General features: G+C 40.1%; 1 protein-coding gene across 1 annotated transcript in view; it reads left to right on the forward strand.

Annotated features, from left to right (window-relative positions):
• Positions 1–1,595: 1,595 nt before the first annotated feature.
• LOC308162786 (obg-like ATPase 1) overlaps positions 1,596–20,114 on the forward strand; it is a gene marked incomplete at both ends in the record, with an annotated part of 38,576 nt that continues 20,057 nt past the window's right edge. The window contains 5 exons of the mRNA XM_080536928.1: positions 1,596–1,610; positions 1,715–1,806; positions 3,459–3,602; positions 4,240–4,367; positions 17,660–17,835. Of these exons, the coding sequence (XP_080393054.1) occupies positions 1,596–1,610; positions 1,715–1,806; positions 3,459–3,602; positions 4,240–4,367; positions 17,660–17,835 (555 nt within the window). The remainder of the gene's footprint in view (positions 1,611–1,714; positions 1,807–3,458; positions 3,603–4,239; positions 4,368–17,659; positions 17,836–20,114) is intronic.

Consider the following 20,114-nt stretch of genomic DNA (forward strand, 5'->3'; position numbering starts at 1 on the left):
TCCGTAAATGTTTTAAACAGGTCATTCAAGAGACTTTTTTGTTGAATCTAGCATCTAGGACTCCATCCGCGACCACTTTTCTGAGGCAATTAGGAGCCTATTACAAGTCATTAGATTGATCAATGTACCTTAAACAATGAGAATGATTTATTTGGTAGAACAAAACGCTCTGCATCTATTGTGGTGAGGCTAAGTGACGGTGCATCCATCAAGGCGTTAAATAACAAAAGATAAATGATTAATTCAAACCCATTCATTTAAATTCCTGTTACAAAGGGGCTCTGACTTGCTTCAAATCTAGATTATTAGAGCCTCGTTTTCTGCATGTTAAACGACACAGAGTGCTGGATTAGAGCAAGATTTCTGGTTGGTTCTTGCATTGATTCATTTGTCTTGGCCTTGAGGGAAGTTTATTTGTGTACAATTAACTAATCGGTGTAAGCTCTTATGCACGGGGAGGGTCGATCTCCACCTGTTTCTGTCCAAAGGGGAAAGCAATTTAGGGGCAAGGATGTCATCCATTCTAAGGAGTTTTATTTATATACTAATTGTCTGAAAACAGGTGAAAGCACATGGAAAAAACAAATCCTTGGTCCAAAGGGAATATTCAGAAACGTTCAGCAGATTATTGGTGTTCATTTATGGTGGCAGATATTTCTCTTATTTAAAAAAAAAAAAAAAAAAAAAGTATTTTCTTTCAAGCAAGTTTAAACGGGTTGTTTGTCCTCCAGATATTCTTTTATCATCCAGATCAGATCAACATGTTTCTTTTATGATTTGTAGATTAACACGTCGAAGTGAGTGTATTTCCATAATGCAAAGTTGGTTATGCTTTTTTCATGAATTTCGAATGTACGGCATTCAACCTTTTTTCTAGTGCGTGCCTGCACTGCTCTCGCGCCGTAATTATTGTTGGACGCCTTTCACATTTTGCAGCTAATGTTTGTAATTTTATGGTTGTCAAGTCACTATTCAACAAAATGTAGAGTAAGACCGGCATCCAGTATGTAATGGAGTATAGCAGCAGTGCTTTAGAGAGGAGTAGACCCTGGAAGGTTCACCTTGTTAAAGGGGCAGTACGTGATCCAACCTGCTACTGGTTGCACTGATTTAACCCGTCCTGATACACCTGCCTACCCAGGACAATCCACTGTACATCTTAAAGCAATGCCATTTTGGTTAAAGGCCTGCCATGTTGGTAAACTGAGCGTACATGTAAGTCAGTTTGACAGTCAAGGCTCGGATGTATCCCTTTTACAATGCATGTGCCAATATACAGTACATAGGCCTACATATTGCCTGATAATTTAGCTTTGCTCCGCTCATAAGTAGGCTACAGTCATATTATTAACAAACGTTTGCTAAATGTAGAAACATGGGTCAGCTAGCCAGCTAACAGTGTCATCTTTCATTTCCAGCAGATGCATGTTCTATTTTTAGAGTGGGGGAGAACCAGTGATAGTGTGGGTCCACTCGACACATTGGGGGAGTTAGCTAGCAATAGTTATTAGCTTCTTAGATTGCCCTCAGTATATGTTTTTATAAGTATACGTTTAGTATAAGTTTAGTAGGCAGTGCAAACTAAAGACAAAGAAATGGCTCCCAAGAAGGTGTGTTTTGTGTAGTCTGCTGTACCTCTGGCCCAAAAGAATTTGGAGATTGCATAATGCCAAATTCCTGCTCACTAAAGATATTGTCACATTGTCTTCATTAGGCAAAGGGAGATGATGGAACAACTCCACCACAACTCATTGGACGGTTTGGGACCTCATTGAAAATAGGCATCGTCGGACTGCCTAATATAGGGTATGTTCATGGTCTTTAAATGCAGACTAAATGTAGATATGTATTTTGTACTTTTTCTTGGATTTGCCATCATGTGCCAGTGTAAATGTGTTCTTTTTGTAAGTTTGCATGTGATTTATTGCAAGTGACTCTTTATGGTACCTATACCTCTATGCCAAACAGGACAATAAGTACACTTTATTAATCTTATCTACTGGAATAAATATGGCAGGGTATACAAAATATGTGAATTTACATATGGCTATACATGCTATATGCAGATCTGCTACATTTATGAAACTGTGAGATTTGCCAGCCATTCACCGATGTCCAGAACTGAGGATTTCACGCCTCAAGTGTATCTGATATGACGGCACGTACAGTAGCAGTGACCACATGATCTGCCCAGGAGGGCATACTTTCAAAGGTACATAAAGTTACAGTAAGGGTCACAAGTCCAGTGCCATGAATTTGTATGTGCCAAATTATATTCATTTAAAAAATTATAAATTGATTGATGAGTGGGCACTACAAGATCCTACCCAGATACACACATACAACATTGGACACCTGGAGGACAATCCCAAATCCTACGAAGCAGCCACAGCTCTCACACGATGCAAGTCTTTTTTTTTTTTACTGTGATTTACACTATACAGGGGTGGGAAAGGCACCACGAATGCTGTGAAGTCAAACTGGTCACTGGAGATAATTGCCTGTATGAAACAGCACCCGGCCTGGGGATTCACTAAGACCATCTGCCCTCAGTTGCCCTCAACTCAGGTTAATCTGGCCTCAAGAGTGGAGCAAACCTGTGATGGGTTGATTAATACAAACGTGGGAGAGATGATGATTAGATTGGATCTCTCAAGCAACATGTTTTTGACTTGTATACAGAATATAGAACAACACTTCTCTATTCATATCACTGTCAACTCATTAAATGATTCCTTCAACTAGTGGGAACATTGGAAAGTGCTGCACAAAGTCATTCAGATGCCATAGTAAATCAAATGCAGATTGGATATTTCTGAGGGTGACCTAAAGAAAATCTTGAAAGATAGGATAACCATAGGAACAATCCTGAGGAATCCATGCTGCATGCTGCCAGCAATCTTAGGCAATTTCAGTCCGGTACGTATTTGAATCTAAAACCAACCAATCATTTAAATCTGGAGCACCAGGTGAGGGGATGAAGATAGAAAGTCCCGGATTATAGTTAACTGCCTTGCCATTATTACACTTGCATTCATCCGGTAGTCAGTGCAACCTGGAGGACCCTCAAGGTGCTTGTGTGCTGGAAGATAAATCTCTCTGTGAGCACAACATGGGGCTTCATTTGGCTGATCCTGTTCAACAGCTCAGATCTGTCAGAAATGTAATTTTCCCCCAGACTCCAAACACAATTGATCTATTATGGGATTATTTGACCTTGTAATTGGGCTTAGTGTTTTATAATCAGGGCATTTTTTAATTTCAAAGATCAAATGTTCAATGTATTAGATTGACCTCTTTCTACTATAGTGTAAAGGAAATATAGGGAATGGCTTCTTCTTTCCTTTTGTGAAGGCTCCCCAGAGGTCTTTGAATAAACCAACATCATACTCTCTGACCATGAGGATACACCAACAGTCTTGAAGATGTTCTGACCTCTCTGCTGTTTTTACTTCCAGGAAGTCAACCTTTTTCAACGTGCTGACAAAGAGTCAAGCTGCAGCTGAAAATTTCCCCTTCTGCACCATTGACCCAAATGAAAGCAGAGTGCCCATTCCCGATGAACGCTATGATTTCCTCTGCCAATTCCACAAGCCTGCCAGGTATAGGACAGTCTCACTGTTCACATATTATTCACACTTCAGACTTGTCATTTCTGAGAAATGCTGTATGTGTATAGCAGATACAGTTGATGTGGCCGATGTACAGATGTGACATAAACTGTAGCAACTTGAAAAGATTAAGCAATGCTACTGGTGTTGAGCTGTCAAGCCTTTATGCTGAATTTGTTATCTGCACTTTTCCATATTATTTATTGTTTTATGTTTAGTAAGAGAACATGTAGCAACTAAGTTCCAATGCCTGTATATCATATATCGTTATGAAAGAGGTTAGAGCAGTCTATTGGTTCCACTTAGGTTTAGTGTTAAAAGGTGATAAATCACTTGAATGAATCAACGTCTCTCTTGCACTGGCATGGCCATTGCAATAGCATGTCAGTATGTGGAAATGATTCATCATTATGACTCTGCTCTGACTTTTCTATGAGCGATATGCACAGGCACAACTTTAGTCACTGTAACATGTCTGTTTTTCGGTCTGTTCACATGACGCATATTTCAATCTGACAGTTCCCTAGGCCTTTATGATGAAATTAAGGGATGTCACATAGCTGGCTTTCTGCCTTTTGGTTGCATTGGGCATGCAGTATTTCCTCTATTTTCACTGCCTGTCCTGCAGCAAAGTGCCGGCTTTCCTGAATGTGGTCGACATAGCAGGACTGGTGAAAGGTGCTCATGCTGGCCAAGGCCTAGGGAACGCCTTCCTGTCCCACATCAGCGCTTGTGATGGCATCTTCCATATGACACGTGAGTCACAGCTGCCAGGCTATCTAATGTTACACATCCCACAACCCTGATGGAAATATCAGTGTAACAGTAGTGCTGTATAAGAAACAGGATTTTCCACATAGTTTTGAAAATAGTTAGCATATATGCCTATATTTACTGCCCAACATCACTGAAGAATTACCCATAGGCTCCTGTGCTATCTTGTTGAAAGCAGATGGGTTGTGCTTTAGCTTCTCTTCTGAGGCCTGTGGTTCTGTGGGGTTCCAAGATAAACATAATATTCAGGAATAGTGCAGGTGTAGCCAGACCCAAAACGCCACATTCCTATTGGGAGTCACTCTGAATTGGAATCAGAGAAATGGGGAGTGAAAGAGCCTGTGTCTGGTGTGGTGAACGGCACAGTGCTTACAATCGCAGGCATATTCTGAGGTGGGGAAATGAGACTACTATAGTCTCAGAAGGAAACCTCTAGCGGCCTCCTGTAACCACAGATTATTGTAACTTGATCCCAACATGCCACAGTTGATTAAGGTTGGCTACAACAAGGTAGGTAAACTATTGCGAAAATCTAGTATGAATTTAAATGTAATGTTTTTTTGCTATGTTTAATCTGAAATAACCTATATCCTTTTAGATGAACTTCCATTAGACTAACTCTATCTAAAACATTTCTTCTGGAGTCTTAGTCGATCCATTTTGTGCAGACCAATGACTTTTTATGTTATTGTACGGTAAAGGGTGATATGACATTTATAGAACACAGGTACAATTGTGCGTTCTTTCTTTTGCCTACTAACTGCCTTTTTGTTCTCTTTAAATACATAGATGTGAGTGCATCAGCAAAACAGCCCCCACAGAATACTTCTCACTTGTCTAGTTCACTATGGCAGCATAGAAATTACTTGTAGTTCTCTCTCCGCCTGAAGTTCTTTTGTGCCGCCGACATCGTCTTTGTCTTACACAATTAAAGTGTTACACGCTAGAATAATTTAAATTGCTGCTACTAAAATGGAGATGGAGGCTCTTTTAAAAATAGGAGAATTTGTTTACTGATTGTATGCGGCTATTGACTTTCCCATTATGTGAAAAGAGCTCTGATTAGTGAGTCGGCTGTGGCAGGCAAAGAGCGCCCAAATGGACAGGGTTACAATACAGGCCATTTTCTCATATTGTTCCCAAGTCCTCTCTGCAAGGGATTACTTGGTGGACAGTATAAGTGTGTCATTTCAGTCCTGAGGCCATTTTCCAATAGCCTTTCAACAGACTTCTAGTGACAGAATGCATCTCTGGACTGATGAAAATCTGACATGGGTGTAGTTGGTCAGATTTTCATATGTCAAATGCGAGCCACATGGTCACAGAAGAGTTATCATGCTCTGATACATCATCTGTCATCTGTCTTCTAAATATGGCTTATGCTCTCTTGTTTCTCTTGATTAAGAGATCTTCCTCTGGGAGAGAAGAGATGATTTTATCCTTTTTAGAAATATTCATAAACATTGAAGCTCTCTATCCCATCCATTAAAACATACCGTACACTGCAGCATCAAGTGGAGGATGTTGCAGAGTGTATACAGAATGATTTCCATGAAAGGGGCTTCCTTGGACAATTGGTCTAAGAGGAGGTGCCTGCTTCTGTTAATACAATGGAGGACCACCCACTGTAACGATGATATGACAATGATTTACTGAGAAGCACAAAGTCATGCAAGGTGATTTGCCTACAGGGAGGATCCGTAGGCTAGAGTAGCCTCTAGGAGTAACAGGCCATGTTAACATTGGTCTTGTTCATTGGTTCCAGGCTGTACGCCAATAGAATATGTTCCCTCTATTTTATAGAAAACTATTTGGAAAATGTGTCCACTTTGTCAAAAGTGTCACCATCAGGTATTTCAAAAAGCAATTCTATGTTGCCAGCGGCCCATTTAAGAGGCTTATACAGTATATGTCTACCTGAATGGCTCTTACCATTTTGTGATGTTACCCAATACATTCTGCTGAAAGATATGCCTGTCTTCTCAGATATACAGTGCTTCTGTATAGTACATCCTGTGCTATTTTTTTTTAATCTGTTATTGATAGAAAGTATGAGCCCAATCCTCAACCAAAACCAGCTCTTTTGTTTCTGCCCGATGAAAACAGGCTTTATAAATAGGGATGAGATGATGGGATGGTTTTACAATGACCGTACAACTATCTGTTTTGAAATGCCATTGTTTTCTTTTTGCAGATTCCTCTGAGAATTTGCGGTATGCGCTCCACAAGTTAACCATTAAACATTTCTGGTTTTGTTTTGTAATTATAGAAATGTTTTATCTGGTGTCAGGCAGTACAGGCAGCAATACTCAAGGCACTCCTTTTATATTGCTTGATTATATGGTTGGGGTGAGCACACTTTTTCTTGTCTGGAGCGGTATGTTTGTGTCTGAAAATTAGAAACAGCTTTCTGAAAACATATTACAAAAGGCTGCTCAATGGCAGAACTGTCGCTGTCAGTGGTGTGCTTGTTAGTGCATGCGCCCGTGCCAAACTGACTAGAAGACTGGTTGACCTGTTCCTGATGAAATAAAGTGGAGGAGGCTTGTGAAAATGGGAAACCTCTGACATCAGCCAGAAAAACAGAACCATATTACCAATAGTTTTATTCCCAATTACCTTAATATGGAAACCCTTTGCAAATGTACGTGTTTTGTTTTCCTTCGAGACTAAACAAACTGTTTACACATCGGTTTACAAGTCTTTTTAAAATGTGGTAGATTTATACATTTTCAATAGGAACCAGTTCGTCAACAGTGGTTGAGTCCTTATTTAGATCTTCAGTCCTTTGTTTATCTGCAGTAGGAGGAGGGTGACAGATGTTCTTGACAGTGTTGACCACTTCCTGTTTTCATCTTCAGCCCTGCAAACCCCTGATCAACAGATGTCATACAGTATGTAATTAGCACAACTGCAACTGATGTTATTCTCTGGAAAATTATAATAACTTTACTAACCGAACAGATGCAAATTTCTATGGGCATCCAGGTTGATTGGAACATTGGAACATTGCCTTTTCTGTTATGAAGAGGATTCCAGAATAGATTTTTTTTTTCTTTCATAGTAAGACAGCATTGTACTTTTTGAAATGTCTCCATGTATCATTAAATAGTTGGCATATTGATGAAGTGCATGATTATGATCCAAACAGTGCATCTTCAGTACTCCATCCTCAACTGTAGACTTATTGAAGCCAGCCCGTGGTCAAACTGGATTTTCTGCCTGCCGTTGGAAGTTTGAAGTCAGTCAGACCAAGTTGCTTAATTCTCCCAGTAGTGTGCATGTTATGAATATTTTTCAAACCCTAATGGCTTTGAAAAGCCTGTGTAAACAGTGGGTTTGCTTTCAACGAATCCTTCCAAAAACTATTAAGGGGCATTATTGCATCCTGAAAACTGATTCTGCTGAATCTCTGGTGTTCCTATAGACCTCATAAGGGAATGGTTTCCAGGGTAAATGCTCCCAGTGGTTTTGCAGTGACTGGAACCGTGTTGGATCCTCTGCTCGAGACGAGATACAGACAGACATGTTACTGTTCATTCCACACACACAACCCTGCTTGCATGCATGGCCTAATATGATTTCCAGTGTTTTGATTTCCAGCAATTAGATGTACAGTATTGAAGAAACCGGATGCACATGCAGACAATCTCCAGTCATTCCAGAGTCAGAATCATCTCCATTGTATGAATACCATGGTCTGATACATAGTTGTGGGTCCGTCTCATCCATGTGTTTCTCTTGCTCAATGTGACTGGCCAAGGCCCTGTGGGTACAGCACATTTATCCACAAGGACTGGAAGTGGTCAACCAATTGGAAAGCAGCTGTTTTTCTTGGCTCACACTCTTCTCACCCTGATTTGAAAGCCTTGAACACCTGCATACTGCTACAATGTAAAGCCAGATTCCCTTAGGTTTAATACTAACACCACTAACCACCTATGGATGTGAATGTTGAGAAAGTGTCAGGCATCAACTCGATGCAGTATTGTACAGATTGCATTGAATGATAGTGAAGAGAGAGGGTTATAACAGTATGCATTGCTTTATGTGTGGAAGCAGGTTCTGCTGATGAGTCTGTTAAAGTGAGATCATGAGACTTAAGCACCGTATCTCTTGTGCTGGGAGGCAACAACATAATTTTTTAATGTTTTGTATGATCCACAACTTCTCCTAGTATGTTTGATCAAGTGATCTGATTCAAGTAATCTCTGTAGCAGCAATTCTGTATGGACTTCTCTCTATGGATGAGCTGTCACTAAGTTGTCATTTCCTACAGGTTAAAAATGAAGCCATATTGTAGCCACTGTTTTAAGATATTATGAGGTATAGAGGTGTCAAGCTTTAGTCCTCAAGCTACTGTATGGGCACAGATATTTGTGTCAGTAAGTGGGTCAATCCTGGCTGTCAAAGTGAGTCATTCGCTAGGTCAGTCTGTAAAATACCATTTAGGATTGGAAGGAAACTACTGTGATGAAAGCATCTTGAATTGGCGACATCATGGGACAAGGAGGTTTCTCCACGAAGAGCCTCCATAAACTCTTCCTCAGCTCCATAGTAACACAGTGTTGACAAGAACTGACTGTGTAGTAGGGTAGACCACAACATGTAGCCGACTAGTGTTTTTGTTTTGTCTGTATTTATTTTCGCTGAAGAGGTACTGTACTAGACATATGCTTTGTATATTGTATGGCCATTTCTCACTACTGTCTCTGACTAGCTTCTTGTTGAACAGATTGAATATGGGGTTTGATTTGAACTCTCTGTTGATTACAACAAACAAGGTGGGGGTCTCTACCTTTTTATTCAATAATTGTTATTGAAAATAAATGAACATTTTCATTTCAGAAGTATTTGGCATCACATTTCAAGCGATTTCCAAGTATTGAAATAAAAATGGAAACTGAAGTGGAATTAACTTTCTTTTTTTTTACAAATATCAAATTATATTATTACAACCTTTAAACAAATGTTTTGCATTAAATCAGGAGAGCAAATAAGTGATTGGATAACTTACCTCCTTTATTTATGTAAGAGCACAATCATTTCCATCAGAAAAGCAGCCAGTGTGTGTGTGTGTGTGTGTGTGTGTGTGTGTGTGTGTGTGTGTGTGTGTGTGTGTGTGTGTGTGTGTGTGTGTGTGTGTGTGCGTGCGTGCGTGCGTGTGTGTGTGTGTGTGTGTGTGTACGTGCCTCTGTATTTAAACAGTGATGTGATTTCTTTGAGACACAGAGCAAATGCATAACATGTTTTGCTCCATTTGCTGGTGGAAACCAGTATCCTCCTCTTGTGTGTTTGTGGGCTGTGTTGAGACACTGCCACCCCGTTTAAATGAGCATTTTGATTCTGCCAGAATGAAGAGTTTTTGTCAGCCTCCACTCATCGTGGGTGATTAGACTAAAATGTCTGCCCATCTTGACTGGAGATCACCACAGCTCCAGATAACATGCTTGGTGATTGAAGGTCGAAATATTTTGAATTCTAATGGGGCTGTCGGATGAATTGCCTGAAATAGACTGTAGAATCTTTCTGCTTCCTCCTCCTCTGCCCCCCTTGCCTGTCTGCTGTGAAAAGAACCATTGGGAATGGCTGGGCCCGATGATCATAGAATTATTGGATGGTGATTCTAAACCCCTCAAAGAGGAGTTGCTATGGAGATCTCGTTCCAAACTGTGAAATGATTCACCTTTGAAAGGCTGGAGGGTCTGAAAGCCGAACACATCATTGTTCAGGTGGCGGTTGGTTAGGAAATTGCCGGTGCCTGTGCAATCAGCACTGCTATGGTAGTTAAGGATCTAAAAAGGTTTGTTCTCTGAATGATGTGGGACAACAGTGATGTGCATATGATGGTTCCTTTCAATCAATGTGCTCTCAGACTCACCGGCTTGAGGGAAGAAAAAAATGACAGAGGAGACTTAAATGAAAAAGGAATGAACACCATTATTGTCTATCATAGTTAATGAAAACGGGAGCCTCCCTAGTACATTCATTCTTCAACTGCATAAATATCAACCTAGTCTGAAAGGTTATCTTCCCAGTCAGGTGTCGGCTCTTTAGTTTTTTACCCATTTTCTGTGACAGCAAAATATTGCTGAAAGATACACATTTGATGCCTCCGTTTTGGTGGGAAGCCCTGCAATTGATAGTAGATTACATTGGAATGGGAGACACCTTGTGAAGTACTGATATTCATAACACGAAGCGCACTGTCATTTCTCTACAATCAATTCTCAAATATGGTAGCTCGTACAAAATATGAGTATATATTTGAAATATACAAACCTGCCATTTCTGATGTTATTAAACAGATTTTTAGATGCAGTTGTATTTCCCATATGTGCAAAGAAACTGAATAACCTACATGATAGTCTGCTATCATATTAATTTGTCCATATACAATATCTTCAGAATAAACATAAATAATCTTATCCGCATTGCCAGTGTTTTTATGCTGGGAAGCCATAATGTGCTTTTCCTGACAGACTCATAAAGTAGCTTTTACTGCTCTGAATACCAAGAGAATTGCGGTACTAGGTTTGCATAGAAGATCTTAAAAGCGGGGCCAGGAATGTGAGCGCTTTAGATGTGCTCTTACCCCTCTTGCATGTGAAAACATGCACAGGAAGTTAGTAGCCTGTGAGTACTGTAATTTGACTGAATTATGTTGACCACATATCCTCCCAGGTAGTGACATCAGAGGGAGGCAGAGTGATCAGTATTGATCTGGAGACATCTCTGCTGTCTCCTTTGTCTTTGTACCTGACATCAGCCGACTCACACCGGCAGTATGTTTTCAAGTGTTCAACCTCGACAAACCATACATATATAGCCTCTTGAAACAGTTCAGCCTGTTTCATTGAAAGCTCCAATTGATCAGAGACTTGAACAATTATTTCTAATTGATACAGATAGTGAATTATATAATTTTCACTACTGCAATAATATTTGTCATTGTGGTGGATAATGTAAATGACAATGTCTATTTTTGGAACAAAAGAGAAGAGGGAAAGAAATAGAGATAGGGAAACAGAGCCTTAAGTCCCTAGCTCCCACTGGTGCTCTCTCTCTCTCTCTCTCTCTCTCTCTCTCTCTCTCTCTCTCTCTCTCTCTCTCTCTCTCTCTCTCTCTCTCTCTCTCTCTCTCTCTCTCTCTCTTTCTCTCTGTTGCTCCCTCTTGTCCTCATGGCTATACTGAGCTGAGGCATGGCTTCCCCAGACTCACCAGGCTGGCCTCTGGTTAGGCCATTGTCCAGCCACTCATCCCTTTCAAGATAAAAGTCTTTGTTCTGTAAATAAAGGCACACCTGCTAATGGCCTCTTCAAAACATACAGTATTTGAAATGAAGTAGTAAAATGTTAATTGCGAGATAGACTTGACTCCTGAAACCAGGCTTTTTCCCCCCACTTTTCTTTTTTTTTACAGTCTTGCTTGTGGCTTTGTGTGGCGCCGCAGCCTCATAAGAGCTGTCTTCACAGAGGCCTATCCAGACCCAGTCGTTAAAGGGCCTAATTGTGAAGATTTCCCTTCTTTCTTTTTTTCTTCTTTCTCTCCTCATGCATAGATAGTAGCCCCAGCTATACGGCCTGAATGGGAATGGTGTGATGTAAGTGAAATTAGGCGAAATTAATTTAAGCAAATTACTCTGGAATATAGTGTTCAGAGAAGACAGTTGGTAGATTGCTGATGATCGCCTTATAAGTGTACCCTTTATAAGGGGATTGTAAAGGCTTTATAAAGGGTTTATAACTACTTTATAGACTGTCCATTGGTAGCCTGTAGTTAGTTTATATACATCAGTCATAAACATTTTATACCTACTCTTATCCAGTGAATCCAGTGCATGGTACACCAGAGCACTTAGCACATTTAGCACAGTCTATAAACTATATATATAACCCTTTAACCCTTCATGAACTGTCTCAAAAGGTACCATAATGTTGCATACTGTTATTAGAAATGCAGTTACGGTAATAATGAAACATAATTTCAGAACATTAACATAATCCAACATTTATTTGATGTTTTATCTATAGGAAATCAGTATTCATTATTGCTCCTAGAGGCCTGTACATTCTTGATCACAAATGATTCACATTGCAATATTTTCACTTTAAGTTCACAGAGGAACCATGAACACAATAGCACATTTTCATTCCAATCAGTGTAGAACTGGGAGCTGGTAAATTGGAGCAGCAAAACAATAATTCCACTGATTAGCCCCTTTCTGTGTGGTGTAAGTGAACTGTTTATACTGTGGAGTACCTCTGTAAGAGGAGAGGAACCAAAATAGCCTGATTAGGCAAAGAGTAATTGCATAAGTTCATTTTACCATGAGGACGACGTGCATGATGACAGCCTGCACCAGAGTGTAGAGCCTCTGTTGACTTGAATGAGTATTATGCCAGCAGCGGAAAGTTTCTAGAATAATCTGTCATTGTATCGTGATCTCATCATGTCATCATAGGATTGACTGGTTTCCACACTCACATATGCTGATTCACTATGATTCTATTGTGACATCACCTCAGAATCCAGTATAGCAAGCACATAAGGAATTTAATTTCTGTCGATTCTTTATCTTGAACATGATAATAAAAAGATAGTTTTCCCCCCACTATTTCTGTCAGCAATACATCCAGCGTTAAACAGGGATTTTAGGCAGGTTGTTGGCCAGGGATTTGACATTCCCCTGCACTGGAGTCTCCATCCCATAAACTTGCAGGCAGGACTGTCCCTCCCCAGGGGTATGGTGGGGAGTGGGGGGCACATGTAGGTGACATGGTCAAACGGGGCACAGCCTGGATATAAAGAAGGCTTTGAGTGGTTGGGCTTTTTCTCTTTATAGTACCCTCTACTACAACATGGAACATCTATGAATCATCTATATTTTCAACATGAATCATTGTTGAAACCTGTTCAGAATCAGAGGAATGACAGCCATGATAAGTGGCATGAATCAGTCAAATGATGTTTTCTCACAGGGCCTCAACTGTCAACAAGCCTCTCACCACTTAAGCTACAGGAGTGCTCCAACACGCAGCTGCCGAACATAGTGTCCAACATCCATCAACACGACAATGTTTAAACCTCAGCGTCACCAGCCTCACATCCACTATACACACAGGGGGATGAGATAGCATTCAAATTATGTCAGTATCAGTAACTATTCTCAGAGTCTCTTTGTTAGTCACTATTGTAAAGAGAGAAAGTTCTGGAAAAAACATATACACCTAAACATATACAAACTAAGCTTTTTCACAGTGTAAAAGTGAGTGCGTATCTGAGGTGATGATAGATAGATAGAGGTGGTGACCACTGGGTGAAGCCAAATGTGTTTTCTGATGGAGATAAAAAGTGTAACATGGGAGTGGATTTAAAAATGGATGTAAAATGGAAGATAATAGCTTTATTGTTCTACTAACACTGACAGATTTAAGATGTGTATATTGCAAATGAGCTCAATTTAAATATATATACCGGTACATGTACAGTGATGCTTGAAAGTATGTGAGCCCCTTGAGCAATTATAGATTTTTTTTCGTTTTTAACATGAAATCTTTATTTAATCAGAACCAGTCTTTTTCATCTGACTTAACAGGTTTATATTTACCAATTCCATGTGTTGATTTAGAGGGAATCGTGCTTGTAGTAGAACAAATTTATTATAGAGAAATTGGTGCAGGTGCAAAAATAAGTGAACCCCAAGTTGCATTGGTTAAATCAAGTAGGTAAGTAGAATCCGGTGAGTACATAATTGGGTACCAAATGAACCAGTTGAAGCAGAGATCTTTAGGAAAGAGTTTGGGTGGGACTCTGATAAATAGAGATAAGAAACCCGGTCAGTTCTGTGTTATCCATACAGGTGAATGCAAAACACACCATGCCGAGAGGAAAGGAGATCTCAGAGGACATCAGGAAGAGGTTAGAAAGAGCACATCAGTCTGCGGAAGGCTATATAAGATTTGAACTCATTAGTCCACTGTGAGGCAAAACATGTACAAATGGCTAGCATTTAACATGACAGCAACTCGGCCTAGAAGTGGACACCCTTCCACAACCCCAAAGAGCCACAAGAAAAATACAAAATCTGGTAAAAACAAACCCAAACATAATATTTAGAGATTTGCAGACCTCCCTTGCTGCATCTAAGGGAACTGTGCATGCTTCAACAATAAAAAGAACACAGAATCAAAATGGCATTCATGGGAGGATTGCTAGGAAGAAGCTTCTGCTGTCAAAAAATAACCAAACTGCCCTTCTTAACTTTGCCGGAGACCATCTGGACATGCCTGAAGGTTTCTGGATGTCCATTCTCTGGACAGGTGAGTCCAAAATGTACCTTTTTGGTCACAATCGAATCTACAACGTTTGGCGAAAACCCAACACTGCCTACCAGAAAAAGAACCATATCCCAACAGTCAAGCATGGTGGTGGGAATGTCATGATCTGGGGCTGCTTTTCCTCCTCTGGACATGGCTGACTCCACATCATTACGGGAACCATGAATTTTGAACAGAACCATCAGTCAAGGAGCTAAAGTTGGGCTGAAAATGGGTCTTTCAACAAGACAACGACCCAAAGCATTAAAACAAATCTACCAAAGAATGGCTCAGGATAAAGAAGATTTGTGTTTTGGATTGGTCAAGTCAAATTCTGACCTAAATCCAATTGAGATGCTGTGGCAGGACCTGAAGTGGGCAGTTTATGCCAGACACCCCTCAAACCTCACTCAATTGGCTCACTTCTGTAAGGAGGAGTGGGCAAAAATATCTCAAAACAGATGTCAGAGACTGATTAGTGGATATACGAGACCTTTACTCTTGTACTCTTTACTACCTGCTAATGGAGGTGCCACAAGCTATTGAAAAAAGGAAAGCAAGATAATTCTGTCCTCTGAAATTTCAGACCAATATCTAACCTTTCATTTCTAAGTAAAATCCTTGAGAAAGTGATTTTCAGACAACTTACTGAGTTTCAATCAGGTTTTCGTTCTAACCACAGTACTGAGACTGCATTAGTAAAGGTTGTAAACGATCTCAGACTTATCATAGATGCTGGTGGTGTATCAGTTCTTGTCTTGTTAGATTTGAGTGCTGCTTTTGATACAGTAGATCACAGTATTCTAATACATTGTTTAGAAACTGTGTTGGTCTCTCAGGAATTGTATTAGAGTGGTTTAAATCTTATCTAGCTGGTAGGCATTTCTCGGTTGTCCTGGGAGACTCTGTTTCTGATAATGTTGACATCACATGTGGGGTCCCTCAGGGGTCTATTCTTGGTCCCTTGCTCTTCTCCCTGTACATGATCCCATTAGGTGGAATCATCAGAAAACATGGTGTACATTTTCATAGTTATGCTGATGATACTCAGCTGTACATATCAGTATTGCCTGATAATTCACATGCACTCAGATAATTGTTTCAGAGATATAAAACTTTGGATGTCCCAAAATGTTCTACAACTAAATCAGGACAAAACTGAGATTCTTGTCATTGGACCAAAACCACAAAAAGACAAATTGTCGAATACCATGGGAACCTTGCTTTCAAACTGCAAACATGAAGCTAAGAATCTAGGTGTGATTATAGATTCTGACTTAAGCTTTAAGCCTCACATCAAATCTATCACTAGAAATGCTTTTTATAATCTACGGAATATTGCAAAAGTTAGACATTTTCTCCGGCAAGCTGATGCAGAAGTGTTAAAGCATGCTTTTGTTATTACCCGTTTGGTCTATATTGTAACTGTCTCCTTTCTGGTCTTCCGAAGAAAGCTATTGGCCAGCTGCAACTAGTCCAAAATGCAGCAGCGAGAGTTTTAACCAAAACAAGCAGAAGAGCTCAACTCAAACTCCTATTTTAGAGACTCTACACTGGCTTCCTGTTAAGTTCAGAATATATTTCAAGATCCTTCTGCTTGTTTATAAAGCTCTCACTGGCACAGGACCAGAATATCTGAAAGACCTTTTGCTAGCATATCAGCCCAATAGAGCTCTCAGGTCTTCTGATGCTGGTTTTCTCTGTGTACCACATGTACAAAAGAATTACAAGAGATTATATAGAATTATAAGAGATTTGGTGAGGCTGCATTCTCATTTTATGAGACCCAAATTGTGGAATGCACTGCCAGTTTACATTAGGGATGCAACCTCAGCAAATATGTTCAAGTCAAGACTAAAAACCCATCTTTTTAATATTGCCTTTAAATGACTAAATAATTAAATTATGATTATATAATGATTGGAGCAATTTGAGCTGCAACGTTTGCAGGAAAAGCGCTATACAAATAAAGTTATTTTCTTATATATATATATATAAGAAAAGCACTTTATATATATATATATATAACATATATATGTATTTAGTTGAATGGTGTTCTACCTGTGTCTTAACAAATAACAATAAAAGTAAGTTTCTCATAGAAGGCCATATAGCAGAGAGATCCTTAAATGAATCTTGTCAGCTGCCAGTTGGCTGAATGATAGCGATCACTGTACTGACACTTGTTAATAGCGTTGTGGGGAGTGGGCCAGTGTGATGGCCAGCACTGGTGTTAAAGGATGTCAGTCCTATGTGACAGATGCCATGCCCCCTCTCCCTACGCCCTGCACCATGGCCAGAGGTAGAACTCTGGGCCCTTTTAGAATCTGAGGGACATGAGCTGATGGCTAAATGCTCTTGTTAAGTGCTTCATTATCTAATCACGACCATAGCAACTAAGCCATTTATTACGAGAGAGAGGGCCCTGGGTTTTTACATACTCATATTTACATACTCATGTTTTTGTGTCATGAATACATACATAACATAATATGTTTTTTTCCACTAAATGTCATTTAAATGTGTTTAAATGACACTGAAAATGTACACTTTATGGTAGGGCTTGCAATTGTATGCTTGCTTGCTTATGTGTTATGAGTAGAATAGGCAAATACATTCTGAGTGTGTTATTATATATAGTAAGATTTTCTTATATCTCCCACTGTGCGTTTTCATGTGGATGCATATTTCATGTCGATTTCATCATTTATTTTTCCAATTTTCTCTTCAGAAAGTAATCATTGTTGTGTATCTCAATAATCATAGTTAAACATGTGACCTAAGAATGTCGATTCCATTGATCCTGATACTACAGCAGGTGTTTTTGTGTTTTATGTATGTGTCTGTGTGTGTGCATGTACTATGTGTGCTTGTGCAAGTGTGCACGAGAAAACACATCACTATACCCATAGGTAACATCTGGTGTTGTGTGTGTGATATGTCCTGCTGCTGTAGGCGCATTTGAGGATGAGGACATTGTGCACGTAGAGGGGAATGTGGACCCTGTGAGGGACATGGAGATCATCCACGAGGAGCTGAGGCTGAAGGACGAGGAGATGATTGCCCCCATTATTGACAAGCTGGAGAAGGTGGCCGTGAGGGCCAGCGAAAAGAAACTAAAAGCTGAATATGTGAGTCAATGTCCCAGCATGCTCACTGCACCCCCTCACAGCATGCCACAAAAAATAACCCTTCCACACAAATCATAAGCCAATGGTAAAAAAACGTATGTATTTTTTTTTTCTTGTTTTCTCTCTCTCCCCCCCTCATAAGTCTCCCTCCTCCCTCTGGCCCATTTTTTCTCTTTTCAGAGATTGAAAGTGATCGGGGGTCAGGGGTTTTCTGCTGTAGAAATCATTAATAGAGAGTTACTTATTCAGCGGCTAACCCCGGGTCACGGTGCTGGGCTAATGAAAGTGTTTCCACAAGCTTCTTTTCATCTGAAGTAATACTCAAATCACAGCACAGCTCTTGCTCGCGCGTGCACCCACTGCGGCTTGGGAAATTGGGTAAGGCCATAGAATGGGTGACCCACAAGCCTACATCCAGATATGAATACAATACATGTTTGGAATGTGCTTTGACAGAACATTCTTGGGTGCTCCACACTAAGACACAGAATAGATAGTGAGATTAGAGAATATCCACACACAGATCAAAATACATGCACATACAAAACGAACATAATCACATTGTTAAGGTAATGAAGCTTGGCAGCATTTTGCTGCTGTGACTTTGCTTTGGATTTGATTGTGTCTATGCTCCGTCCACTCCAACACTAGAAGAGCAGAGCTGCAGCCAGGCAGCGATGTTGACTGTGACATGATGCACTATCAGTGCTCAGGTCAGAGTGAGTGTGACCCCGATGCAGAATGAGGCAGTCAGCGAGGTAATCTGGTCTTTCAGAGGGAGCCGCGTGCCCAATTTCAGGCCCTGGCACAGGAAGGCTCTGACCGCTCATTACACTAACGAGAGGGGCCATTTCACCTGCTGCAGAGGCCCCGTCCCCCCGTCGGTCCCCCGTCCCTGGACGGTTGCTCCCCCTCAGAGTCATCCCCCCTCAGCCGCCATTCAGGCCAGGCAGGTGGCCGCTGACGCATATAATTGCTGACAATTTTAGGCAATGAATAAAAATGATCTACATTACTTGTCAAAGGTTGTGTACGCCTTGCCAAGCGAAATCTATAGAAGGCCCTTTTAGACGTGAAAGAATGGTCCCTATCAAGGGCTGCACAGAGCTTTCAGGAGGGGAGAGAATGAATGTCTTACAGGCTGAGGTTGGAATTTGACGCATTCAGCTGAGTTAGATTTTTGGAGAGAGAGAAAAGGCTTGTTAGTGAGAGCATCATTCATTCTTGAGTTTATGTCCAGGTTTAGGTATGAGATTCCCTCTGCCACTGTATTTTTGTAATGAGTATTTTTGCTATGGTCTCTCCTGGGAAACAAATGGGCTAGCACTATCTTTTATAGTGCCCTATGTACCATAAAGTAACTAGATAAATACCATGTAACTGTTTGAACTTAAATGGTAATTACATCCTGAGATTTGGCACTTACTGAGTAATTAGCAAGAACTTAGAATTAAGCGCTAATTTCCGTGGCTGCACTTTTTTTTCACAGAGCTCCTCAATGCTCACTCCCTTGAAAATACATCAGAATTTTTTATTGAGTAGTTTAAATACTGCAACATTTTTCTAATCTGTCATTATGGCACATTCTAAGAAGTATACTATTTATAAAAAAATAATATATATATTCAGCCTGCTGATTCTTGGTTCAACATCCTATCTGAAATCTGATTTACATTACAGCTAAACAATCTATGATATGTGGCAATATGCTATTCAAACCCAGATTACTGTCATGATGACGTTATTAGAGTTCAACAGATATATCGGAGCACCGATATTATCAGCCGATATTATCTGGCCTTTTATAGAAATATTATATTGGCCTTTTATAGAAATATCTGCACCGATACAACACCAAAGATGTGTGTCAGCCTCACATTCTGAAATTATAGACAATCAGTTTAATTGGGTAAAAAAACTATCAGTGGATGTTCAAACTGTGTCACAACAAGTTAGATTGAACAGCAAATTCAGTTAGGACATTTACGTCGGTTTAACAGGTCTAATGAAAATGGAATACATTAGGTTTGGCGTAATTGGATGGCTCCGCTCTGATATACAGTAGCTCCTGGTCTGAAGTTAAACAACATATGTAATATAAACAATATTATAAAGCAGGGAGTCCATAACTTTTCAAACCCCCTGTTGGTAGGTAAACACAGAGCGAACCTGCAGGTGGAAGCTGGGGTGGCAGGTGACCAACAAATGTAACTCGTATAGCCAGTGGTGAAAACACTGTTTAACCATGGTGGTGTGTTGCATAATTTGGCTCTTTTAAG

Source organism: Nansenia antarctica (genome assembly GCF_963989245.1).
Source record: "Nansenia antarctica genome assembly, chromosome: 7".
Classification (NCBI taxonomy): domain Eukaryota; kingdom Metazoa; phylum Chordata; class Actinopteri; order Argentiniformes; family Microstomatidae; genus Nansenia; species Nansenia antarctica.